Source organism: Phocoena sinus, chromosome 16 (assembly GCF_008692025.1).
Source record: "Phocoena sinus isolate mPhoSin1 chromosome 16, mPhoSin1.pri, whole genome shotgun sequence".
In the NCBI taxonomy this organism is placed as follows: Eukaryota; Metazoa; Chordata; class Mammalia; order Artiodactyla; family Phocoenidae; genus Phocoena; species Phocoena sinus.
In genome coordinates this window covers 24,170,549-24,196,398 of record NC_045778.1, presented here as the reverse complement: position 1 = coordinate 24,196,398, position 25,850 = coordinate 24,170,549, and the positions used below count along the sequence as shown (strand labels likewise).

At 55.7% G+C, this 25,850-nt stretch overlaps 2 protein-coding genes across 5 annotated transcripts in view; both read left to right on the top strand.

The window, feature by feature from the left end:
* The window catches only part of ASCC1 (activating signal cointegrator 1 complex subunit 1), a 106,005-nt gene extending 105,543 nt beyond the window's left edge, over positions 1-462 (top strand). For 2 of the 3 annotated variants that reach the window (XM_032607281.1, XM_032607280.1), the window contains one exon: positions 335-462. In XM_032607281.1, coding sequence (XP_032463172.1) covers positions 335-405 — 71 coding nt within the window. In that variant the 3' untranslated portion in view covers positions 406-462. The remainder of the gene's footprint in view (positions 1-334) is intronic. The other variant, XM_032607278.1, reaches the window with a different exon arrangement.
* SPOCK2 (SPARC (osteonectin), cwcv and kazal like domains proteoglycan 2) lies at positions 458-25,620 on the top strand. 2 transcript variants are annotated; one of them, XM_032607275.1, is made up of 11 exons: positions 462-831; positions 13,118-13,126; positions 13,505-13,550; positions 13,809-13,923; positions 15,421-15,535; positions 17,171-17,285; positions 17,669-17,788; positions 18,287-18,505; positions 19,986-20,048; positions 21,519-21,656; positions 21,752-25,620. In XM_032607275.1, the coding sequence occupies exons 1-11, from the start codon at positions 643-645 to the stop codon at positions 21,892-21,894; spliced, it is 1,272 nt and encodes a 423-aa protein (XP_032463166.1). In that variant the 5' UTR covers positions 462-642; the 3' UTR covers positions 21,895-25,620. The 2 variants fall into 2 exon arrangements, with proteins under 2 accessions (XP_032463167.1, XP_032463166.1); XM_032607276.1 differs by lacking the exon at positions 13,118-13,126 and having other exon boundaries at positions 458-831.
* The last annotated feature ends 230 nt before the right edge of the window (positions 25,621-25,850 follow it).

The following is a 25,850-nucleotide window of genomic DNA, read 5'->3' as shown; positions in this document are numbered from 1 at the left end:
TCTGGGTGGGAGGCAAGGGGAGAGAAAGAGTGTCTGTGGCCAAATTCCCTTTTAGACACCTGAGCCTGGCTTTGTAACCAGAGAGTTTCGTCTTTTCCTCACTCCCATCTTCCCTGAGGAGACCCGGCACCCTTCTTGCTCTCCAGCCTTGGAGAGACAGCAGGGACATCTCCGGGTCTAGATTCCTTGGTTTGCAACTCCCTAAGTGCTGGGCTGGGCTGGGCTGGGCTCTGCGGCGGCAGCGGATGGCTGGCGTTTGGCGCTCTGATCTAGCGCTTCCCTTTGAAATCTACCCCCTCCTTTTTTTTTTTTTTTTTTTTTTTTTTTAAACCAGGTATGATGATGTCAAACGTGATGCTGATGCTACAGTTACAGACACGGCCCCTGCTGGCGCAGCCTCTCTGATTCTCTCTTCCTCTCTACGTCCGGCGCTGGGTTTTTTTTCAGACAAGTGCATCTCCTAACCAGGTCACATTTCAGCTGCGACCCACTATCCGTCTGTCACCGGAGTCAGACCGCAGGAGGAGGGCTGAGGAAGACGACGGCGTTTGCTCCCCCAACTGCGGGGTGGGAAGAAGGACATTAAAATACTGCAGAAGTCAAGACCCCCACCCCCTCACCTCAGGTCGAATTCAGACCAAGATGCGCGCTCCGGACTGCGGGCGGCTGGCGCTGCCGCTGCTGCTCCTCACAGTAGCTACCCTGGCCGAAGGCGACGCCAAAAGACTCAAGGAGGGCGAGACCCCCGGCAATTTCATGGAGGACGAGCAATGGCTGTCGTCCATCTCGCAGTACAGCGGCAAGATCAAGCACTGGAACCGCTTCCGAGACGTGAGTCTGCGGGTCTGAGAGGGCCGAGGGCTGGGGCTGGGGGTTTGGGGAGGGAGCTTTGGAGCAGAGACCCTGGGGCTGGGAGTGGCGGCTGCATGTCGCAGCCACAGGCTCCCGCAGCCTAGCCGGTTAATTGCACCAAGAGTAAACAACGAGCACCCACCGGGCTCCTGAGACCCCTCCTCATGTACTCCCCAGCCCAGGAGCTGGCGGTCTTGGGACCCCCAGTCCCACACCCTCCCAGAGCGAGGAGTTACTCTGGGGGCGTGCGTAAGCGACGAGGTCTCCCCTTCAGGCTGGGTGCGGAGAGGGTTGCGGGTTGCAGTGGGGCGGGGGGAAGGGGGCGGAGGGGAGTAGGGAGGGAGGGGCGGGGACCCTGGCTTTGCCTGGGCCTCCGACCTGCTCCTCTTTTTTTTTGGTGAGCCATCCCCAGGTGTCCCCCTGGGTGGATGCTGCAGGTTCCAAATACGGGCCACTGCAGAAGGGGCTGGTCTGGGTGGGGCCGGTCAGGGACAGTAATATCGTCTTGCGCTTGCCTTCTATTCCCATCTTGGGCTTTGGGTAAAGGAGAGACAGAAGGGGACAGGGCCCTTGGTTGGCGCTTTGAGTTGGGGTCGGGGGGCGCTCTTAGCAGTCCTCCTAAGGCGAGATGGTGAAAGGCGTGTCCGTGATGGGGGGGCTGGTGAAGGCAGTGAAAATACCGGAGGCCACCTCTGGGTGGCCCCCAGAGCCAGGTCTGGGGTCCCCATGCTGAGGGACGCGAACACTAATGGAGGCTGGTTTTCCAGGACCAACCTTTCACGGGGGAGCGCGGCCCAGAAGTTGGGGAGCTCCAACCTGGAGGGAAGACTTCCTAGCCCAGTGGACTTGAAAAGCAGAGGGGAGAGCCCAGTAGCTGGGTATGGGAGCCCTTCGGGGACGCCCGATGGAACCCAGGCTTAACCTTGTGCCGGACTTTGCCGGGTAGGGGGGTGGGGAGGCGGCTGCGGAGGAGCGGGCGTCGCTGCAGCACTTTGTTTACGGGCACCTGTAGATCAGAGGGGAAACTGAAGGCTGCCATGTTCGCAGAAGGGGAAGTAGGAGTGAGGAGGGGAGGGCAGAGGGCGTGGCTGGGACCCAGAGAAGGGTCCGGGCAGGGGTGTGAGGTGCTGGATGCGCCCGGATGCTCCGGAGGAGAGGAACGATGGTACCCCGCGATCTGGTGCTTTCCAACACCCTGTCCCCAGAAAACCTCTCCTACGACCCCAATTCTTGCCCCTCATTCCCCAGATTCTCTCATCAGACCCACCTAGTATAACACAGGCCACACCGTGACCTTTCTCATCTTAAATTGTGTGCATCCAGAAGTTCCTTAGCAATGTGTTTAAAACACACATGCTTCATATGATTTCCAGCCACATGATGGAAACAGGCAGAAATATGCATCTTTTTGTTACCCTGAAACAAGTGACTGTTTATCTCCAAAGTCAAACTGGTAGGTTGTAATTCATCAGGACTCGCATGCTGCCTGGTCCTCAGGGCTGAGTGGCCTGGGCCCGAGTGGGCGGTTTGCACCACCCCACGGCTGGTCCAGTGACAGGAGCCTGGAGCTCCAGCAAGACCTTTTCCACGTCCCCTGCAGGCCCAGCACAGATTAGCTGCAGTCTCCTGCCGCTGCCTGGGAAGCAGCCCGGCCACAGCATCGAGAGCGTGGCAGCAGGCTGGCCCATCCTGAATCCATGTGTCACTTGTCCAGGCCTCCCTCTGACTCGTTGGCAGTTTGATCTTCCATAATGGGCCTAGTGAAGGTCAGAGGGAAAAGAAATGCTTAATCAGAACAGTACAGGTTTAAAAACAAAAGGTTCCTACCCACCTCCCTTCCACTGACTTCCAATAGCCAACTCTGTGGGTGAGGATAGATGACTGACTGCATGACCCCTGGCACAGGGCTGCCCACCTGTCTCCCTGTACTGATGCCAGTCACTTCCCCCTTCCTCCCATGCTCATCAGAAAAAAGCCACCAGAATGAAATTCTGCAGGACCTGCCCCCATAGGATTCATGGAAAACTTAAAAGCATGTGTTGGTTTGCATGACCTCAGGCATTTATAGGGTAGTTTTCCTCTAAAACCCCATTTAAGGTAGCCCTGGGTATAGGAGAATGGGGTCAGGGAGAGAAGGAGGACAAGGAAGGGTGGGCAGGAGGACCTGGCTATAGGGATCCTTTGGCAGCTTCTGCAGAAATGCAGGAGGCTGCTAGCTCAGAGCCACTGCATTGCATAACTCTAGGGGTGCCATGGTGTGAATGGTGCCCCCTGGAGTTGTGCAGTGCACAGACCATGCACAGGGGCTCTGCCAGGACTGCAGACAGTTCTCATTCCTCCCCTGTTAGCAGAGGCCCCACTTGCCACCCTAAGGACTGAAGGCCCTCTAGCTGGGCCCAGTAGCATCGGCTTTATGTACATTTCATCAGGCAAGCTTTCTTGAAAATATGCTCCTTCGCTTCTCAAAAGAGAGGTAGGAGTTTCTTTTGAACCTCTGAGGCATTGCCAGATGGAGCCAGAACCTTGTTGATAATCAGTCACAAAATGGTGCAGGGCCCCCACTCTGCCTCAGTGGAAGGGAGGCAAGCAAGCAGGGGGAGTGGAATATTCTTGGGGAATAGGATCAAGGAGTCGATAGTGTGGGTGAGGGAAATGTCTCCATTTAATGGTTGGACTGAATTGAGGGGGGAGATTGAGAGAATCATGTCGAAGTGGTCAGGAGAAGGAAGGAGAGAAGGAAAGCGTGGGCCGTTGCTCCAGTGTGGAATTGGTCTGAGCTGGTTAGTGGGGAGTTCAGCTTAGCATTCTTCCTCTGAGCACTAGGATTATTAGTGGGGTGTTGTGAAGGATTTACTGGCAGAGTAATCCTCCCCTCCAGTGGGCGCGGGGCTCTCCCATGTGTCAGGAGAGATCTCTGCCCTGCTGCCGGGAGGAGGGAATTTCAAGTCAGAGGAGATGGGGATCTAGCTGTGCCCTGCTCTGTGCAGGCCTGGGTTTTTTGGAGCCCTGCTCCCTAGTGCTACTATCTCCGAATTCACTCCCTGCAGAAGTGGGTGGATTTTACCGCAGTCTTTGGAACAGAACATCCAGAGCCTGGTAGATAGAGATGGACACTTGAGAGGAGACAGGCCCATTACACAGCATTCTTCCTGGCAGCTTCCAAGAGCTGGCTGGACAGCACTGACCGTTCTTTTTCTTCTTGGCTCTTCTCTGCTTTGTACCCCACTTCCATTACATTTTAATGATACTTATGAGGATCCAGCACAGTGCTGGGCACCCCGGAGGCATGCAGTTAGCACGTGTTGAATCACTGGTTGCAGGGAGTGCTTACATCTGCCAGTCCCTGCAGTCAGCACTTTATCCCTGTGGCCTCTTGTGCCCTCCAACAACCTGTGAGATAGTTACCATTACTTTATATTCCACCCTATATAGGACACAGAGGCACAGAGAAGCTGAGTAACTTATCCACGGTCAAATAGCAAGTAAGCAGCAGAGCTGGGATTTGAACCCAGGTCCTCTAACTCAACTTTGCTTTTTAGAGAACTCTAAGCCTAACCCTTAGTGGAGATGGAAAAGAAGAGTCTACCCTGGCTTGTGCCCTATGGGCTCAAGGATGCCTGGGCAGGAGCAGCACCTCCTAGGAAGGGGGGGGCCAAGGCTCTCAGTGTCTTTGGCAGCCTGCCACCAGCCTGGCCTAGCGACCCTCCAGAGCAGCTCTCTACCCAGGAGAGGCATGAGGCCTGGGTTCAGGTTCTGATTCTGCCACTGCCTGGCAACATTATGCCAGGTACGTCACATAACCTCTCTGAACTTCAGTTTCAGTCTAGGAGACTGAAACGGACACGTGAACATGAAGACATCTTGTCAGGGGGCTGGGGGGCATCCATTTCAGGTAATATAGAAAGAAACTCCAACCCCATAGAAAAACCGCCAGATGGATCAGTGTCTCTGGGGCTAGCCCACACCATGCCTCTGGCTCCATGAGAATGACACCAATGTATGTTTACTAATTCGCTCATTCACTGCAGATCTGAGCACCTCCTCTAGGCCTGTGGCTTCACCATGAACCTGGGGTCTGGCCCAGGGAAACGTCGCCTGCTGGCTACTTAGGATTCTCATGTTTTTATGAACACCAAGTAGGCCAGTAGCAAGTTTCAGCCACAAAGGGCCTCCCTTGTTACCACCCCTCCCCTCTCCCCACCCCATACTGCTGAACCAGTGCAAGTGTGGGAATGAGCTGCACAGGTGTTCGTGGATAAGTGTGGGTGTGTGAGAAGAACCCCAAACTGGGTCAGGATGGATTCCATCATTGGGATTTGGGGATGGGAGGCTGGGTCCTGCCCTGTCCTCCTCCTCTTCCACCTCCACTTTGGGTTCAAATCCACTCCCACGCTGGAGGGGCTGGCGTCACCCAGAGCAGTGTAGTGCAGTGAGAGACTCTTGAACACCCAGTGGGGCTCCAGGCCTTGGGAAGAGAGGGAGAGAAGAGCACTCTTTGCCTAGAGAGGCCGTCTGAGTCTCCTCTCAACTTCCAGGCAGTCTGCAGGGGATGGCCAGCCAACACCACCCCCTCCATTCTCCAGAAGGTCAGAGGGCTGTCCGGAGGAGTGGAAGAGCTCTATCCTACCCTGAGCCCGCCCCAAGGGCCCTGGGAGGGTGCTCAGCTTGTCTTCCTCCCTGGGGGAGCCACTTCCAGTTTCTGGCCCTTGATTTTTCCCTTGGTTTAAAAGGCAGCCCTTGTCATTCTGTGACTCCGGAAGATGACGCTAGAGCCCGTCCACAGCCCTCCACCTGCACACATCCCCCACCCCCCTCAACTGCCCCCTTGCCACAAGCTGAGCAGCAGGACTTTGGGTTTAGGAAAAGGATTTTCTTTTTGCTCCTGAGGAGGTATCTGTGACCAGGTCAGGGTTGAGTATGTATTAACCAGAGACCAAGAAACCTGAGAAATGAGGCCTAATGGCATCCTGGGGCAAACACCAGGCTGAGGATGGCCATACTGCCGCTGTGTAGGTTCCCTTGTAAGTGTAATGTGGGTCTTCTTAGGGCTATAGACAGGGAAAATGTGTCTAACCTTGGCGGGCAGACCCAGGCCCAGCTGCAAGCTGTAGGGTGATGTGATTCTTGAAATGTCGCAGCCTCTGACCCCCTGAGGACTCAGCCAGTGTTCAGTTGTATGTGTAGCCCCTTCCTCGGGGTTGCTGCAGCATTTATTGGTCATAAACACATTTGGCACATGTTGGTGCTGCTTTGCATCATCACTTATGCTGTGGGCTTGTATCTCAAGAGTCCTCCTGCTGGTGTTTATCACATTCCTCCCAAGGTAAGTCCCTGAGGGTAGGGTCTGGGGATAGACTGCTTTGTGACCTTACCACCCTGTCCTCAGAGCATTGCATGGGGTTTTTGTGCACACAGTAGGTGCTCAGTATAAGTATATGCACCGTGGAATAGGAAAGGCAGGAAGGGTCTCAACTCACCTGTCCTCTGAGCCCCTCCCTCTTTTTCCCAGGGAGCAGCACTATGGATTCAGGAGGTAGAGGGCAAAGGGAGAGCTGGGGCTGAGCCACGCTGACTATTTGGGGTGAGCTCTTCCTCTTTCTGGACCCTGAAAGGTTGGCATAGTCACAACTAGAACCCCGGCACCCTGACTCCAATGATTCATTTGTAGGATAAGGGAGTACATACTACTGTGAAGGAACATTATCCCGCAGGCCTCCCTGTTCTCCCCTGTGTCTGTGGGCCTGGACCCGGCTGCAGCCAGCCTTCCCCTTTCTCCTGGGAAGTAGGGGGTTCAAAATTTCCCCCCACCTCAGTGGGCCCACCAAGCAGGTGACCCACCCATCAGACCTGTGGGTGGGTGAGCACAGGGCTTCCTCAGGTGGAGACCAGGTTCCCTGAGGCAGGGCATCCTGCCCCTGTGGCTCTCTTCTCTGACATCTGAGAAGAGGTCAAGGCTGCACACAGCAGGAAGGACAAGCCAGGCTGGGCCAGTGTCTTACTCCTGCTTGGACGCAAGCTGCTGGCTCCTTCCCTGATCCCTTGCTCCCTTGCACAGGTTAGAGGACGTGGAAGAGTCTGAACTTGTTCAGGCTCCTTTTCCCCTCTTCTCAAAGTTCTCAGTTTAGGAGAGGGGGGGAGCAGAACTGCGGAGCCTCAGCAGCATTAAGCACTGAGCACTGAGCCTCCACGGTTTACAGATAAAGGAACCGAGCACACCCAAGCCCATGTGCTCTTTCACAACCCCATGTCTGTGTTTCCTTAGCTCCAGTGTCTGGCCCTCCTCAGAGATCCCTGGGATTTAAATCCTGCCCCCCACTCATGTTCCAGAAAGGAAACAGAGGTCCTGAGGCAGCTCAGAACAGAACTCCAGGCCCACCCTCCCCTATACCTCTCTCTTGTTCTCTGCCCTCTATGGACCCCTGGGGCCACTGCCTGAACCAGAAACCCAAAGACTGGGGCCGAGATGCCCCTGGAGCTGTGGAGAGCTCAGGCCCCGCGGAGTGTGGGGATGGGGGTCAGCGCGGGCATACCTGAGGCCAGGTGGAGCTCCTGGCATGCTGGCAGTGATAAGCACATTTTTGTCCTCCAAGGAAATTCCTCTGAGCAGAGAGGAGGTGGGAGGCAGGGAGTCTGCCAGATGCCTGACTCCGTCTGTTTGTCCAGACCTAACAGCCTCTGCCGCTCCCTCTGAGAGAGGGGCAAATATTTAATGACTGCCCCCCTCCCAGCCTCCTCCATGTGGAGGGTGCCGCCCCCTCAAGATGCCTTCTGCCTGGGCCTGTGACAGGGGTGTCAGGCCTCAGCTGAGAAGGAGCCAGGCGGGCCCCACTTCACCCCTGCTTGTTCCTGTCTGGGTCCTTCCCTCTGTGCTCCCCGGCTCTTTGCAGGGAGAGGTAGGAGGAGCCCCCAGCTACAAGTTCCCCACTCCTGGGCCTTCTCAGTGGACTGGGTTGCATCAGAGGTTCCCTCGCCTGAGGAATGAGGCCAAAATAATGCTGGCTACGGGGCCTTTCAGAGGTTGAGAGAGGCCTGGCCCACTTCCATTTTTAGAGGTTCTCGATCTATTAAGAAATGAAGAAGTGCCATAATAGGGTTACAGAAGTTATGGTTTCTTTAAAGTCTCATGATGCACATCTTTCGGTCCTGTCGGTGTGCCTCTGGCTGTAGCGCCTCAATTGGAGACGTCAGAAGTCTGCGTTTGAGGCTCCTTGTGACTGTGAGACCCAGAAGTGCCTCTTGTCCACCTTGTCCCCCAGACTCCTACCGTATGTGCCGAAGAACCCAGCTTCAGTGCTCCTGTTTCGTGAGTTTTGCAAGTATAGAGCTTCACAGTTTACAAAGTGCTCTCACAGCTGTTATCGCACTGGGTCCCTCCGCAGCTCAGGGAGGAAGGCAAGGGAGTCACCCTTACTTTATAGGCAAGGGAAGGGGCTCCAGTGAGGGCAAGGCTCTCTAGGCCACAGTCTTGTTGGCAGTCAGAGGCCAGGCCAGTACCCAGTGCCCTGATTCCACGCCAGGGCGAGGGTGGGGGGTGTCAGTCTTTCCATCACACGGTGCTGCAAAGAGGCAGGTGGAGATTTGCCCAGGTAGTTTCTAGCCCTGGGGCGCTGCTCTTCTGCGTGATTCACTGCTGTGTCCCATCCTCCCCACCAGATGGAGAGGCTGGGGGAGATTGGGTTAATTCAAGCTGTGAAGTGAGCGGGTGATTTGGGTGCTAATTAAAATGACAGGAAGTAAACAGCGCTTGGAAACACCCAGCATGTGCCCCCTAAGCCCGACTAGGCTTGCGCACTCACTGCCGTTTCTCCCCCAGCTTGGCACAGTGGGCCCTGTCTCCATGGCAACCGGGCTGAGCTGCTGAGATCAAAGCAGGAGATGGGTTAGCTCCAAACCAGCCGTACCAGGGGCGGGTGAAGAGGGTTCTGGAAATGCCTGGAGAAGGGGGGCCCCCAGGTGTCTTCCCCCACCACTGCCAGTCTCTCTACTCTGCTTACAAGACTCCCTGCCTAGGGGTTGGAGCAGAGCTGGTGTGGTGGGAGAAACCACCCATGGGCTGGGATTGGGCCTCCTGGGTCCAGTCGTGGCCTGGGACTTTCTTTATCTGCGAAAATTTATGGAGCAATACAGGGTCCTGGTTAGGGGCACAGATTCTGGAATCCCAGTTCTAGGGGTACCAATACTCTTCTGCTGTGCTGTTGATGTGTGATCCTGTATAAGTCACTTAACCTCTCCAAGCCTCAATTTTATCACCTGAGAAATAGGATGATAATAGTGATTTTCTCTTAAATTCTCATGAAGAGTAAAATGAGCCAATGAGTGCAAAGTGCATAGCGCAATGCCTGCCACATAGTAATTGCTCAAAAGATGTTAGCTATTATTAGTGTATTTTTACTATTGCTAGGTGCTGGGCATAGAAAGGTGAACTTTATATGGTCTGTGCCCTCGAGGAACTGGCCACCTAAATAGGGCAGAAGCAATGGCATTGCTTGGTGTAACCAGAGCAATAATAACTTCTACTAGGTGCAGTCCACCTGAAGGAAAACTAGATACGGGGCGAGGTTAGGGAAGATGAAGTGTGAAAGCCAGGTTTTGAAAGATAAATAGAAGTTCAGGGGCTGGGTGCAAACATATATTCCAGAGAGGGAAGAAGGCTGTGCCAAGGCCTGGCCAGAGTGATACATCCACTGGAAGGACATGGGGACAGGAAGAGACTCAGAGAAGATGGGCTTTCTTCTGTAGGTGACAGGGAACCCTGTGAGGGTTTTTAAATATAATATTTATTGTGGTTTTTTTCCCCCTTCATTACAAAAGTAATACATGTTCATTTTAGAAATTTTAGAAACTTGGAAAAAAGCAGAAAGATGCCCAGATTCTCTACTCCTCTCCCCCAGAGGAAACTACTGTTAACATTTTGATATGAATGCTTTTTACCTAATCATCTTTAAACATTTTTTTTTCAAAATAAGAGCAAGCTATATATTTAGCAAAGGGTTTTAAGGTGGGAGAAACATGATCAGAATTATCTTCTAGACAGATCCCTGTGGCTGCAGGGGTGTGGAAGATGGGCGGGGTCAGGGAGAGCCCAGAGGAGACCCTGCAGTAAGTGAGGCTGGGGTTGCTAGGGTGGGACCAGTGGGCATGGTGAGGGGAAGGCAGGCTGGAGAGAGAGCAGGAGGTGGAGTGGACAGGACTCTCCTCACACCCCACTGGTCTCTAGCTCTCCCAGTGGTGACCACTCTCTTCTCCATTTGCAGGGGCCCCTCATGTGGCCTCTCCCTGCCCATTTCCTGTCCCTCCACCATTTTTTCCACCTGAAGTCTCTGGTCTCTTCTGCTATAACAGCTTTTATTTGTTGAGTATTTTGTGGACACCAGGCACCCTTCAGATACCATCTCCTTTCATCTCTGAGCGGTCCAGGAGTTAGGTGCTGAGCTCCTACAGGCCGAGGTGCTTGCCCGAGGTACGCTGGTAAGGGAGCATGGGCTTCTGTGGGACTCCAGGGCCCTCTCTCCCCCTCATCCCGCTCTTTGGCTGGCTGCTCCTATTCTCCTGGAACTGAGGGTCCTGGGATCCAGAACCACTTTGGCCTCCCTCAACCTCATCCACCACGGTGGAGACAAGGAGCTTAGCTAGAACCCAGGGCAACCCTTGTATACAAAAGGGGCTCAATCCCTGTATCCTGAATCAGGGGGAGTCTTAGCCTCACTTGGGCTGGGGTGGGTGGAGATGGCTCCCCACCAGGGCTCTCGCAAAGCAGCTGGATGATGAAATAGCCCTTTCTTTGAACTCTCTCTTCCCCCAGCCCACTCCCCCCTGGATTTCTAATCAGAAATTTTTGGTATTGACCTTTGAGAACCTTCTTTGTTCTGAGTCCCAAAGGCTTCTGCTCACAGCCTGGTTGGAGGTTAAGGCATTAGGTTAGGTCCAGAGTGAGGGGGAGAATGAGCAGGTGTCAGGGCCCTCGGCTAACACCCCTCCCTGCTCCAGTCCAGCTGTGGGTGGGTTCTGGGGCACACAGACCTTGTTGGTTGAAAGCAGGTGACTCACACAAGCCACTTGCCCCGTCCTCTTCACAACCTCATGCCCAATCCCCTTCCAGAGGATGATGGAGCAGATGTGAAGACCCCAACTCCATGAAGGCCAGTCCCTACTTTTGCCCCAACTTGTAACCCTGGCCTCCACCACTTGGCCATGCTCAGCCTCATTTCCCATCTGTGGTGAGTGGACACCAGGTGAGGGACCCCTCCACCCTGATGAGTTCCTGGAGAAGAAGGGCTGGGTCTGGGCTAGGTTCCTTTGGCCCTGGCATAAAGGGAAATTATGCCGCAGTTCCCTGTCGGCTGCCTGGCGGTCTTCTTAGAAGCTTGCCCAGGGGCTCAAGAGGGTTCCAGCCACGTCCCGTGGAATTGGGTGGGTGCCTGAGCCAGTAACCTGGGCTGGTCTGTTGAGTGTCCAGGGGGCCGCCCAGGCCAGGTTCTCCAGAAGCCCCTCCTGTGGCTTTCCTCCTGCTGCTCCTGGGTCCAAGGACTGCAGGACACTTGGCTGCTTGGACACATATGTGGGTTGTTACTTAGTTTCTAGATAAAAACCAACTGGCATTGGGTGAACTGTCTTGAAGTGCCCTTTCCTACGAACACCCAGCACACACTGTTGCTTCACGTGTGTGCATGGGTACAGATGCTCACAGACGAGGACACGCATGCCTGCACACACAGGTGCTTTGGGACACACGCCCATGAGTGTGCACGTGTGAAGACCCAAATGAATGCACACACGTGTGTGTGTGCAGAAGCACACACTCAGGTTTGCACCTGACCCCAGCGTGCTCTACCTGGGTCTGACGCCAACTGCTTGATCAGCATGGCCCCTCTCTGGCCTTTGCCCAGGAGGCTGTGTTGATAAGGACTCTTGCCCCTGCCTGTTCCTGATGCTTGTCAACTTCCAGGGGACACATCAGAGGCCTCAGAGCCCTTGGGCTTTCAAGGCCCTGTGGGTGCCCTCTGGTGCAGGACCCCCATGCCCTCTTCCCCAGGCCTGACAGGAGTCTGGTCCCTTCCCACCCCTACCCCACAGTGTGGCCTCTGCCCTCATCCTTGCATAGTTTTGATCCTTGGGTGGGATTCACGACGAGGAGGCAGCTGCACGTGGCTTCTCCTGCCCCTTGTCCTCCAGCACCTGGAGCCCCATGCAGAGGAGGCCGGCAGCTGGCTCCTTGGCACTGCCAGCCTCCAGTCCAGAGAAGCCCTCTCCCGCCTGCCTGGCAGAGCTGCTACTGGGAGCACCTTGGGAGCTGTTTACTGGTTTTCAGCTGCTGCCTCCACCCCACAGGAGAAAGTGGGGAAACCAGAAGAGCTGGGGTTTTATGTAAGCTAGGCTGGGTGGGAGCTGCTCTGCCTCTGGCCACTGCGGGGTCCACAGGCCCAGGGGAGGGACTTGCAGCCAGAGGAGGGTGAGGAGAGAGCTCCCGTGTGCCCTGGGTGCCCGACAGTGTGCGGTATCCAGAAGAGAGGTCTGTGCTGGGCATTGGGTGACCTGGGTTCTGAGACGGTGGGACTTGGGTCAGGTCATTTCTTGTCTCTGGACTTCCCGGCCTCTCCTGCACATAGAAGAGGCTGGGACAGATGACCTCAGAGGGCCTTTTCAGGATCTTCTGAGTCTGAGGATTTGCAGCTGGACGATGGTAACTGAGTAAGCTGTTGGGAGGGGCCATGGTCCCCCTTTCTCTCAGTGCACCATCTGAGTTCTGCACGCAAGTCAGACCTTGACTGAAAAACAGGTGTCAGGGGAGGGGACTGCCTAGGAAGGGAGGGGCCCTGGTAGAAGGAGAGAGGGTGTTTCTGGAACAGCCAGGGCATAGGCATGAGAATCACTTCCCAGGCAGTATGGGCCCCTCAGACATCTGTCCTGATGGTGGGGTGAGGGCTTGTTCCTTTGGGACCAGCTTCAGGGCCTGAAGTAGAGGGATGGGGCCTCACCCTTAAAGCCATGGGCCTCACCTCTACTGCTCCTAAGGCCAGCCCTGAGCGGGCCCCGGCCTCAAGCTCTCTTTTGTAAAGACATAGGAGTACTGTTCTCCAGTTGGAGGCCATAGAGGTCAGAGGATGGTAGCAATCAAAGACCATTGCCCAGCATCCACAGTCACGTGATGAGGCCTGGGGAACCCTGACCACATGGTCTGAGGGTAGGCCTCACACTAAAATACTCGTCTCTCCCTCTCTCCTCCTGCTCCGGTTCCCGTGGCCTGCTGCTGCTTGCTGATCCCCAGGAGGTAGAGGTGAGTGCTGCCTGGGGCTCCACTGCATATGTGTCTGCAGCTACACACCCCACTCTCTTCTCTTCCCACTTGCACACTCACCCCAGTTTCTCCTCCCCTGCGTCATCCAGTGTGGGATGGGGGGTGTGGAATAAGGAGATAGGGGAATAGGGGAGAGGCCGGAAGAGATTCTGGACATGGGTTTAGGGGGATCGAGGTCTGGGGGAGGCAGCTGGCAGGGCCTGGGTGGACAGGGGTCATCTGGGAAACCACGAGGATGGTGGCAGTTGGCATGCGGAAGCAGTGGCCCAGGCTTCGTTGGCCCTGGAGTTGAACTTCGGCTCTAGGATGTAAATCTTAGCCCTTCCCTTCTCCCTCACCTGCTCTGTCCTTCCCTAGGACGACTACATCAGGAGCTGGGAAGACAGTCAGCAAGGAGATGAAGGTAACATGCCCCTCCCACATTGGGGAAGGTGACTGACACCCATGAGGACTTGAGACCAGAGGGCAAGTCCTGATCATGGCTTTGGAGGCTCCTTGGGGAGCCAGACCAAATGGGGATGGAATTTCCAAGCCGAGGAGCTCTGGTTATCAAGGGCTGATAGAGAGAGGGGCTTCCCAGCTCAGAAGTGGGGCTGGGGGCTCCTGGGCTCTCTAACACTGAGTCCCAGGTGACCTGTGTCCTAACTCTGTGTCCCTGCAGCCCTGGATACCACCAAGGACCCCTGCCAGAAGGTGAAGTGCAGCCGTCACAAAGTGTGCATTGCCCAGGGCTACCAGCGGGCAATGTGCATCAGCCGCAAGAAGCTGGAGCACAGGTGAGGGCCTTGGGGAGGTGGGAGGCCTGGAGGGGGTTTGCTTAAAGAGCAAGGGCTTAACTAATACATAGGAGAGGATCAGTTATCTTTTGCTTCGGAACAAACTACTCCAAAGCTTAGTGGCTTAAAACAACAAATGTGTGTTATCTCACACAGTTTCTGTCAGGAATCAGATGTGGTTCTGTTGGATGGTTCTGGCTTAGGGACTGTCAGGAGGTTACAGTCAAGATGCTGGCTGAGGCTGCATCATCTGAAGGCTGCACTCAGGCTGGAGGATCCACTTCCAAGCTCACTCACTTGGCTGTTGGCCCTAGTCAAGGGGACCTCTCCATAGGGCTGCTTGAGTGTCCTCACAACATGGCAGCTGGCTTCCTGTAAGGCAAGTCATTCAAGGGAGAAAGAGCAAGGAGGAAGCCACATTTATGACTTAGTCTTAGAAGTCACACATTGTTACTTCTGCCACCTCTATTTGTTAAGAGCGAGTCTTAAGTACTGCCACACTCTAGGGGAGGGGAATTAGGTTCCATGTTTTGAAGGGAGGAGTGTCAAAGAATCTGTGGACATATTTCAAAACCACCACACTGTATGAGATAAGACACCAAACTGTGGGACCCAGGGAAAAGCACATTTCCCTTCTGGGCCTCGGTGTCCATATCCGTAAGACAAATAGGTTGGCCCAGATAGTTTGAGGTTCCTTCCAGCTCTGACATGGAGCCACTTCATGAAATATTTAAGGTTGTAGCTTCTGAGGCTTTTAGAGGAGGGAAGGAGTGAGGGGCATTTGAGGCCTTAGCTCCAGCCCAAGGACAAGACCCTGCCTGACTCCAAGACCCCCTGGAGAAGGTCCCATTTCCCTCCCTTTCTCCTTAATCATAGAATCAGAGACCGGAGACTTGGGGTTGCAATCTTAGATGCCTGTAGGGGCCCGGCAGGTAATGTAAATGCATGAAGAGAGCTTGGTGACAGACCACTCTGGTGAGCCCAGGCCTTGTGGAAATGCAGGACCAGGACTCCCATATCTTCCATTTTAACTAGGCCAGAAATCCAGGGTTTTTTATGTGAACTCTTCCATTTTGCAAATGTTCATGAATAACCCAATTAAAAACAAAAACCCTTGGTGGTCAAACAAAATGATCCTACAGGCCAGATGTGACCCATGGGCCATCAGTTTGCAATCTTTGATTTGGTCTTACCCCTTACGCAAGTGTGAGTCCCTTTTACATCTTACACTTGGGCCTGGAGTTGCAACCTGAGGGCCCTGCTGGAAAGGGGAAGCTGGGGGTCTATACCCTGCCCTGTTGGTTCCACCTTTATGAGCTAGAAGAGGGTCTGGCTGGGGGTGATGGGAGGTGGGCAGGGGCAGGGAGGCAGCTGCATCTACTACAGATCACCAAGAGCAACTTCTTTTTGGAACCAGTCTCCTGAAACCTCCCTTGCCCTGTCCGTCTCTCATTTTTGCTTCCACCCCTGTGCCCTCCCATTCTGCTCCTCCTGTAGGATCAAGCAGCCTGCCCTGAAACTACATGGAAACAAAGACAACATGTGTAAGCCCTGTCACATGGCCCACCTTGCCTCCGTCTGCGGCTCTGATGGCCACACTTACAGCTCAGTGGTGAGAAGCCCTGGCCCCAGGAGGGGTGGGGGTGGGGTGCACTGGAGTCCGCAGGGAGCAGAGAGGACAGCTCAGCTGGGCCTTCTGTGGGGCTCCCAGTACTGCTGTGGGGCCACATGCACTTGTCAGCGCATTCAGCGTGGCCGACCACAGCAGGGGCACCAAGCCCAGGAGTCTGAGCCAGACCCTGCCCCTGACCTCGGGCAGGTGCAGGTGGGGGCTGGGGCCTGGAGGAGACCGGTAACTGCAAGTCAGAGTAAGTGAGGAAAGGGCCTCATGAAAGTATGGAGGGCAATGGAAGGAAGGAGCTCCGTCGTCTAGGTGCTGGGGGTTGAAATCTTCCCATGGGTGGATGTCCACGTGGACAGGATGGTTCACCAGCAAGCACCAGGCATTCTGGGGCAGGAGGAAGTAATCCTCCGTGAGACGACAATGTGGGAGGGAACAGTGGTTGGGTGAATGAATTCCAACTTGATGGGATTTTTGTGAGGGTTAAATGAGACAGTATTTGTGAAAGCATTTTATAAACTTTAAAGTACCCTAGAAATGCGGGTTCTAATTGTGAATGCTTCTGCTAGCTGTGAGGAGTTGCTTGGTGTCTGGAGGGCATGGACTGTTAGCTGGAGTTGGGTTCTGGGGCTTAGGAACCCTTTTGGGGTGAGATGCAGATTTGAGAGTCACCCGTTGTGGGTGATGATTGACGTTGGGGAGGGGATGAGGTCACCCAGGGAGAATAAGGCAGGGAGAGAGAATAAGCAAAGGGGCAGAAGCTGCATGGAGGAGGGGTACAGAGGATGTAGGCGGAGCTGGTAGAGAGAGAAGGAGAGCGCTGAGTCACACCACCTGAGGGCAAAGCAGGGTTTGGGCAGGAGGCTGTGGTCTGAGGGTCCCAGTGCTGCCCTGTGGGGAGGTGGAGGTCATCGGGAGGTCTGGCTTCCAGCCCAGCCCCGTGGCCTTGGCTGAGTCACTGGGCTTCTCTGAGCTTCCGTGTTCTCTGCTGAGTACGAGAAACACAATTCCTCCCTCACAGAACTGTCGGGGGCCAGGTGAGGTCACGTTGTAAAATGCTACGAGGGCCCGCTTCCATGAGCGGTCATCCCATGGGGAGAAAACAGACACAACCAGGGGAAAACACTTGAAGGGCGAGGAATGGATGAACCCCTCTGGAAACTGTAAAGGCCAGGGAATTAGCAGATGTTCAGTAGCCAGTAGCTGTTTGTTATCAAGAGAGCCCATGGAGGTGACTGTGGGAAGGCCATGAGGGAGGGGCCCACAGCCGCTTACCTAGGGGCCAAGGGACTGTGGGGAGGAAGAGGAGAGGCCAAGAGGGCGAGGAGGGGTGGGTGAGTGGGGGTGAGGGGATGGGGGTTTCCTGGGAAGGACAACTGTGCAGAGAGGCAGGCTGGTGCGGAGTGGGGCTCCTGGGAGCCTTTGAGTCCCCCCGCTTCCTGGGCCTGCTGCCCCTGACCACTGTACACCTGTGGCCTCCAGGGGGATTAGGAGGGCCGCTCCAGGCTGTTCGTGGGTCTGTCTCTCCCATCTCCAAGGAGGAAGGCAGATGTGGCTGCCATGGTTGGCTGGAGGGTGCCCCTAGCAGTGTCCCCGTCACCCAGCCCGACCTTTCTTTTTGTGCAGTGTAAGCTGGAGCAGCAGGCATGCCTGAGCAGCAAGCAGCTGATGGTGAGATGCGAGGGCCCCTGCCCCTGCCCCACGGAGCAGGCCGCCACCTCCTCCACAGGTGGCAAACCAGGTAATGAGTGCTGGGCCGCAGCCAGGCAAGGGGTGGGAGGCGGCTCACTGCCAGGGCCCCGGGACGCCTCCTTCAGGAGAAGTAGCAAAGACAGGGACAGGCCTGAGGGACCTGTGGGTCTGGAGGTCTGGTTTACATGGAGCAGGAGGGCCCCGGCCTCATCCCAGGGAGACTGCGCTGGGTGTTTTTAGTGCTAGGGAGTGAGGTGGAGGAGGAAGGTGGGAGAGGAGGAGAGAGAGCCTCTGATTTCTAACTCCCCTTCCCTCTGGCATCCCACTGCCCAGCCTCCAGGCCTGTAGGGCAGCACCCCCAGCTGAGACCATGCTTGCTGCTCCACCCCACCTTCACCCTCCACCCCCTTCTCCCTGTTCTGCCGACTGCAGAGACCTGCACGGGCCAGGACCTGGCTGACTTGGGGGATCGGCTGCGGGACTGGTTCCAGCTCCTTCATGAGAACTCCAAGCAGAACGGCTCAGCCAGCAGTGGGGCCCACCTGGCCAGTGGTACAGGAGCTGGTTGCTCTGCAGGGGAGGAGGGTGGGAGATGGGGGGACGGGGGTACACTGGGCCACCTGGCTGCACTGGGGAGCACCCACTTTTGCTCCTTCCTGCCAGACCCTGAGCCCCTAAAAGAACCTAAACCTCAGAACAAGGGGAGGGAGGCTTGATCAGACAGGAGGGATTTGGGATAGCTAACAGGAGGAACTTCTTAAAATGAGTGGAAGGAAGCTAAACCCTGAAATGGGTAGCCAAGGGAAGGTAAGGAATTATTTTCCCTGAAGGGCTTTCAAAACAGGGTTTTGACTGGTTTGGGTGCAGTCCTAGGCAGAGGCCGAGGGATGGGCCTTCAGCCATTCTTGAATTTCTCAACGCCATGGTTGGATTCTGAGCTGTCCTGACCCTGAACAGAGGGCTGGGGCTGACAGAGAGGTGGAGGGATGAATGGACAGATGGATGGAGCGATTTACCTTGAGCAGGTCTGAACCGTGGCCTTCTCCCCAGGGCTGGACAAGAGCCTGGGGGCCAGCTGCAAGGACTCCATTGGCTGGATGTTCTCCAAGCTGGACACCAGTGCCGACCTCTTCCTGGACCAGACGGAGCTGGCTGCCGTCAACCTGGACAAGTACGAGGTCTGCATCCGCCCCTTCTTCAACTCCTGCGACACCTACAAGGATGGCCGTGTTTCTACCGCCGAGTGGTGCTTCTGCTTCTGGAGGGAGAGTGAGTGTGGCCCCTCCCAGGGCCCCAGGCCCCCGGCCCTGCTGTGCGGGCTCTGCCCCTTGCTCCAGGCTGTCTTTGGGAGTTGGGGTGGCTACCTCCCCATGCCCTTTTCCTGCTCCCCCACTTCCTGCACTCTCTCAGCACCTCATCTCATGGAGCCCAGGGAAGCCAGCACTTGAACTCCCTTCCTCGGCAGGCTCCAAGGTGGATTTTGTGGGTCCTGAAGCTTATGCACTTTCGGAGGCCTGCTTTAAGGAAGAGTATTAAAAACTACACATGTAAAATTTCTAGGGCCCCTCAGAGGGCTTGGAAGGGGCTCAGGGTTCCTGAAGCTGAAGCTAGGTTGGCTTCTCAGTGATTCCTCCTTTAGGCCCATCTCACAGTACTTGCCCCAAATATGTGATTATGCCTGTGATCATTAGCCTTAGAGATATAGCGTCGTTTGTCAGCTTTATGTATCCTGAGCCAGGGCAGGACGTGTGCTTAGAGATCATCTAGGCCAAGTGAATAACCAACATCGATGGTTAAACTGAGGTTCCGAGAGCTCAGCTGACCAGCCAGAGGTGGGGTAGCCTGTGCTCTGCCCCTGGTGTTTGGCCTGGTCCCCACTGTGGTCGTGTGATGGGAGTATACAGCAACTGTGGCCCGAGGCTGGGTCTTCCTCTAGGGTTCCGCCATAGCTGGTGTGGGACGCTGGGCAGGCAACTGAATCTTTCCGAGTTCAGTTTCTTCATCTGAATGGGAGATAACGATACCTCAGAGACTGTTGTGAAGATGAAGTGAGAAAATCTGGGTGCAGAGCACCATGTAAATCACAAATCCCTCTGCCAGTGTGGGGTATTTTGACCAGTTTTACTGCCCATAACTGCCCAGCCTTCCTGCTCTCTCTGCACAGCTCCAGCACTTTTACTTCCCAGGCCTTTGGAGCTCGTGCTGTCCATTCTGTATAGTAGCCTTCTTGGGCAGGAGGCTGGGAGCTGCTCTCATTTTACAGACAGCCAGGCCCCCGCTGGGAAGGGCTAGGGGACTTCTCAAGGTCACAGACAAGTTAGATTTGGCTGCCAGTTATCTTCAGGCTTCCATCTAATGTTCCCTCCAGTCTTATGTTGCCCCCGGGCCCTCTCACCCTGGGGAATCTGTGCATTCACCTCCTCTTCTGAATCCTGTTTACCCATCCCATGAGTGGCCAATACCCTCAGAGATACCCCTGGGCTTCTTGGGGGGCCTCAGCACATCCCACAGCCATGGAACAGCCTCTCCCAGTTGGAGCCTGGTTGTTCTCATCTGGCAGAGCCCCTGTGCCAGTTTTGGAGCCCTTAGAAGGATCAGTGCCTCCCACTGTGGGGCAGCCCTGTGTCAGGTCCTGGGTATTTTCATCTTGCAGAGCCCTCTGACTGGGTTTCTAAGCCTTGAGGGGGCTCAGTGAGTCCCATCGGCACCATGGGACAGCCCCCATCAGAGGCTGATTCTCTCCCTGCAGAGCCCCCCTGCCTGGCAGAGCTGGAGCGTATCCAGATCCAGGAGGCTGCCAAGAAGAAGCCAGGTGAGGGGGCTGGGCTCGGCTCAGAGGAGGAGTCAGGTGCCCCGGGGTCCCTCTGAGGCCCAGAGGCTCTAGCCACTGGGTATCATGGAAGATGCTGAGTTCAGAGGAGGCCCTGGCTTAGGAAGACAGGAGAGGGAAACTCCCTCCTGTCTTTATCCTCGTGGTAGGGAAAGGTCTCCCAACCAGCCCCTCAATAAGTGTGTTTTAAACACTAATTTTGTGCCCATTCCTGCCAGGACTGGAGGTAGGGATACAGAAGGTTCCTAGAACTCTCTGTTCAATTCACTTCAGCCAGGGTGTGTGCAAAGCCCATAGCAGATGCTCGTGTTCTCGGCAAACATTTGAGTGCCAGCCCTGGAGAGACAACAGCAAACCCAGCCTAGATCAGAACTGATGGGCAAGACAGTAGTGGTCCCTGGCCTCATAAAGCACACGTGCTACTTGGGGAAACACAACCCACAAGGTGACACACCAGGAAGACAGAGCGACAGGTTGTGGCTCCTGTATGTAGCTGAGGTGCTGAGGGAGAGCACAGTGGACAGAAGTCAGCCTGGGGTCAGCGAAGGCCTCTCTGGGGAGCTGGTGTTCAAGAGGAGAACTGAGGGATGAGAACGAGGTAGCCAGGAGCAGTGCTGAGGGCAGGAAAACGTTCTTGGGACACAGAAAGGACCCGTGTGGCTGAGCGTGGTGGTAGAGGGGACAGAGGTCCGAGGGGCAGATCCCATGGGGCCTTATAGCTCCTGGGTGCAGCTTGGCCTTTAACTGGGCAGTGAGACCGGCACATATGAAACCAAACACTGGAACCTCCCTGCAAAGCCGTATTGACTGAGAACCCAGTGGCCTTTGGGGGCAGGCACTAGTGCCACTTCTGCCAGGAAGCCAGGATCTTCCTCCTGGAAGCAATCCTCTCTGGTCTGCATTCCCCTGCCCTGGGCCTTAGGGCACATGTCCTGGGGTGACTGGTGTTAACATTTCTATGTTATCTCACCCCTACTACGTGGGCAGAGTCTATCACTGGGGCCCCAGAGTGGGGATGTCAGCCGGTGTCTGTTAAGTGAACAGAGGAGCAGCCTGAGGGCAGGTCAGAATCAGACGGCTGGGAGGAGAAGCTGGCGTTGCTGGCAGGAGACAGCCAGGCAGAGGAGCAGCTGTAGGATGGAGGGTGTCTGGCACAACGAGGTCACACTGGCCGTCCTGCAGGGCTTGGGAACTGTGGAGGCAGATGGGAGCCATTGTAGGGGCTGAGCAGGTGGTTTAGAAAGGCAGGTTTTCTTGTTTCTGGTCAGTCAAGCTGGAATAAATGCTGACGTCCAACCCTGGACGTCTGAGCTTGTTGGGTGGTCAGTACCTGCGCTGGCTGGGATCTGGTGGGGTCTGGGCCCCTGTGAACCCAAGGTCCCAGGGCCACCTCTGGGAAGAGCCCACACCCCGAGGCCCCTGCTCTGACCCTGCGGGGCGTGCCCCATTCAGGAGTCTTCATCCCGAGCTGTGACGAGGATGGCTACTACCGGAAGATGCAGTGCGACCAGAGCAGCGGCGACTGCTGGTGTGTGGACCAGCTGGGCCTGGAGCTGACGGGCACCCGCACGCACGGGAGCCCTGACTGCGGTAAGGGCCGGACGGCCGCCAGAGGCCCAGCTCGGTGTGGCAAGGTTTCCTGCTAGCAGGATGCTAACCTGCCCCTTGGCTTGTTCCCCTCACAGACGACATCGTGGGCTTCTCAGGGGACTTTGGGAGCGGTGTCGGCTGGGAGGACGAGGAGGAGAAGGAGACAGAGGAAGCAGGCGAGGAGGCGGAAGAGGAGGGCGAGGCTGGCGAGGCGGATGATGGAGGCTACATCTGGTAGATGGCCCGCGGGGCGCTGGGGCAGGCCAGGGTGCTGACGGCCGGGGAGACAGGCCAGCAGAGGCCTGGACAGAGCAGGCAGATGGCGAACGGATCCAGAAAATAACAGTCTGAAGCTACCCTGGCTCCAACGGGGAGGACCCGATGTGCAAGTGTGCATGGCACGTGTGTGGCATGTATGGCCGGGATGTGTGAGTGTGTGTGTGTGTGTGTGTGAGAGTGTGTGTGTGTGTGTGTGTGTGTGTGTGTGTGTGTGTGGCATGCACTGAAAAACGTGTCCTTGGTCCACACTGCTACTGGCAGAGTGAGTCACCCAAAGGCCCCTTCGGCCTCCTTGTAGTTGTTTTCTTTCCATTTTAGTTTTAAAATACACACATACACACACTGCAAGGTCAAAGCTGATTAAATGAGATGCCCCGTTGCCAGTCCTCCAGCCCCATCCAGGCCCACCCTGACACCCTGGGATTCCTTGTCCTGATTTGCTACCCTCTCCTCAGTCAGTCCTCCCTCCTCCTGCCCCTGCCCTTCTCTTTTTCCCTTCTGGAGTCAAGCCCTGGCCTGTGGGATGAGGCCTAGGGACCATCCCTGGGGGCAGAGGGGAGGGAGGGCAGGGAGCTGTATGCTGGCCAGTTTGGCTGTGACACGCCCACCAGACTCAGATGAGAGGGGCTGGGACACCTGTCTCAGTGAGCGCTTTCCCTTTGCTGGACTCTCCTCCTAACCCAAGCCAGTGTGACCAGAGGTGGCAGAGAAAGAGCTGGGGGCAGAAGCTGAGAGGTGGGGGAGGAAAAGGCCTTGGCAAGCTGCTGGGGAGGGGAGGGGTGGACCATGTGAGGAAGAGAAGGGGCCAGCTTGACAGGGAGAGTATGCCTTTGCAGATCCAGGTAGAGCTCTTAGGAGTGGAGATGGGACACCCCTGAATGCCAGGCCCTGGAACAGCTCGGGCCTCTTTCTGTGGCTCTCAGGTAGGGGCCTGGTCTGGGCTGTTCTGTAGGGGCAGTGGGTGGTGGTTATGCAGGTGAGCTCCCCCTAGCTCTGAGGGAGGACCACACCTTCCCCTGTCTCCATTGCTGGGGTCCCCCACTCCAGGAACCTGAGGATCAGGCTGCAGGTGAAGAGCCTGGGTCTTGCCCAGGGGTGTGTGTATGCACCCACATCCTCCCTGACCCCTTAATAATTGCTCCCCTCCCATCCAGACCAACAGAAAGCATTGTCCCTGAGACCCTGTGAAGGAGGAGCAGTGGAAAGCTGCAAACTTCTGCCCTCAGAGACCAGGATGTTTCCCCATCTCTCCTCAAGAGAGAGGCACCCCTGGGCCATTTCCAGCCCCACCCCTCTCAGCCCCCGGGCTTGCCCTCCGTCCCCTTCGAGGGTCCCCTAGGGCTGCTGTAGTGGAGGGCCTTTCAAGCTCTGAGGTGTTCAGGGTTGTGAAAAGTCAGAGGGGACAGGTCCGGGGCAACCAGAATCTGAGGCCATGCGTCACTGTTCCCCCAAATCTCCTTACCGTGTGGCAGCCAGCATGGATGAGAAAGTGCCCCAAGGTTTGTTTTTTTTTTTTTCTTACTCTATCCAGTTCTCCCTGTTGAAGCAAATTTTTTAACACCTTTGGTGAAGAATTTCTTGCCTGGATTTGGGCCTCTGATGCCCTTTGGTGTGTGGTGAGTGCAGTGTGTGTGTGTGAGTGTGCGCGCCCACGCACGCACGAGCCTAGGGACCGTCCCTGGGGGCCTGGCACATGAGGAGATGAGGAGGAGCGCCCTGCGTGCTGGGTGGTGGCAGGGTGTGGGGTCCACGTCGTCGTAAGTTTCCCTGGGCAAGCCTCCCAGCCTGGCTCCCCGGATTCTTTACTTCCACCCCGGAATCCACATCTTACAAGCCCTCCCTAGGGGGAAATAATGAAACTCCAGTTAGTCCCATGAACCGCTTCTCATTCCACAGCACAGTTCTGATTGTTGAGGTGTCGCGCTGTTCCAGATCCCCCTCGCCTGTCTCCCCCTCTCCCCTTCCTGTCGTCCCAGTCCTTCCTCTGGTCCCCGGCTCAGTTCAGGGAAATTCCGGTTCACATCAGCCCTCTGCTGTCTGAGCACAGCTCCTCTCAGAGCTACTTGAAACTTCCTGCTCTCGCTAGGATTGGAGTGTGTCTGTCTCTTCCCTCTGCCCTGGCTCAGACTTCTGGAACCGTCTCCTGGGTGTGGCTGTTGGGGATGCTGGGGTGTTCTGGGGTGGGGAGGGGGCAGAGAGGGAGGAGTGCCCCTCTCCTCTTACTTCTGCCCTCCCCTCCTGGGGGCACATGCCCTCTCTGGGTCTTCTGGTTGTGCACGTTTTTGTGACCTTGTAAATGTGTTGTAGAGAGAAAGCAAAAGGCGCTGAAGTAGACCCTGGTGGGACTCAGGGGTCCAGCATTGCCCTGTCTCTGAAGCCCCTACGCTGCTTTTCACCCCACTCTCTGGGACCAAGTCACCTGCCCCCTGCAAAGTTAGACCAAGCAGCTTGTGCCCAGTGGGCTGAAGGCCTCCAAGTCACTTCTTGTCAGACAAGGTGCAGGTTTCCTTGTGAGCAAGGTTGCAGGGTGGTCCTTCCTCAGCTTCTTGGATGTGTGTCCTTGACCAAGCTGTCTGCCACCTGGCCCCTCCCATGTCCCTCTTCTCGGTGTCCTCTCTCTGTCCTGTCCCCACTCCCCTGGCTTAGGCAGGCAGCGGGATTCGGGCTGTGTTGGAAAGAGCTCGACCACAATTTCAGAGAAGTTTCTTGCCTGGCCCTGGAGCTGCCCTTGGCCACCCCAGGCCTCCTTACCCACTGGTGCTGGGAGAGACGGGCACGTCTAAGATGGGGCAGGTTGGAGTTGGAGGGAAAAAATGTGCCTTGAGAGACCACTCAGAGAGGGTTCAGGGCGATGGGAAAGGAGGTGTGGGAGCTCAGGAAGAAGGAGGAGGGAGGTGAAGCTGATGAGAGTGTGAGGGGGTGTGACTGCCCCCCGTTGTCCCCCTGGGGCTGTGGCCACATGTGGCCAATGGTCACACTTCTGTCCTCACACCAGCCTGCCTGGTTTTAGTGGGCAGGCCACCCGCTCACCTCTCATGAGCTCCATCTGCTTTCAGCTTCACCTGAGTGGGTGGCGGTCCATTGGGATCAACATGGGAACCCTCCATTTCACCAAAGCCTCCCCCGCAGCCCTTGGGGAGAATGGGTGGCTAATCCACTGACCCCCAGCATCGTCGTGAGGCTGTGGGCTGGCAGGGGTCAAAGGGAAGAGACACCGGGGGTGCCAAAGGAGACTCGAGACATCCGAGGAAGTCCCAAGCAGAGCAAATTGCTTTATAGCCTGAAGCCTCCTTAAACTGTGTTACGTGCAATAACTGAGCTTAGAGTTAAGAATTGTGTTCCAAGTGCTTGAATTTCCGTCTGTATATTTAAAGTGCTGAAATCGTATCTCTCAGTAATTTTAGATGTCTTAAAAAAAAATCGAAAAACAAAGTGTTAGACTGTGTCTGTGCATTGATGGGCACTCAAGCGTCCCGTGGGTCACCCCACCCTCTTCCTCTCCCCTGTGCCCCCCCTCCCCTCACATTCACCCCTGCCCCCCGCCTCCACTTGGGGACCCCGCCTCGTGTTGTCTTTATCTGCCTATTAACTCAGCCTAAGGAAACAAGTACACTCCACACATGCATAAAGGAAATCAAATGTTATTTTTAAGAAAACGGAAAATAAAAACTTTATAAACACCACCTACTGGCACTACTCTGATTATTCTCCCCCTTGGTGTCATTTTTCACAAAACAAGGTCCCAGGATTCAGGCTTGTGGTCAGCACGCTTCCCTTATTCACCTTCATATGTTAGACCTCCGAGAGGGTGGGGCTGCGAGGAGAGGCCTGATTTACTGAGGGGAGGACCAGAAGCAACTTAGAAACATTTTTGGTATTATTGCAAATATATATGCAATGTCTGTTTGTAGATAG

What these genes read in the sequence shown, in the direction of transcription:
- SPOCK2 (XM_032607275.1), top strand. Translation starts at nt 643, where the DNA reads ATGCGCGCTCCGGACTGCGGGCGGCTGGCGCTGCCGCTGCTGCTCCTC. An exon ending in CGCAAGAAGCTGGAGCACAG is followed by an intron (nt 13,924 to 15,420) that starts GTGAGGGCCTTG and finishes CTCCTCCTGTAG; the next exon opens with GATCAAGCAGCCTGCCCTGA. An exon ending in GCACGGGAGCCCTGACTGCG is followed by an intron (nt 21,657 to 21,751) that starts GTAAGGGCCGGA and finishes TTCCCCTCACAG; the next exon opens with ACGACATCGTGGGCTTCTCA.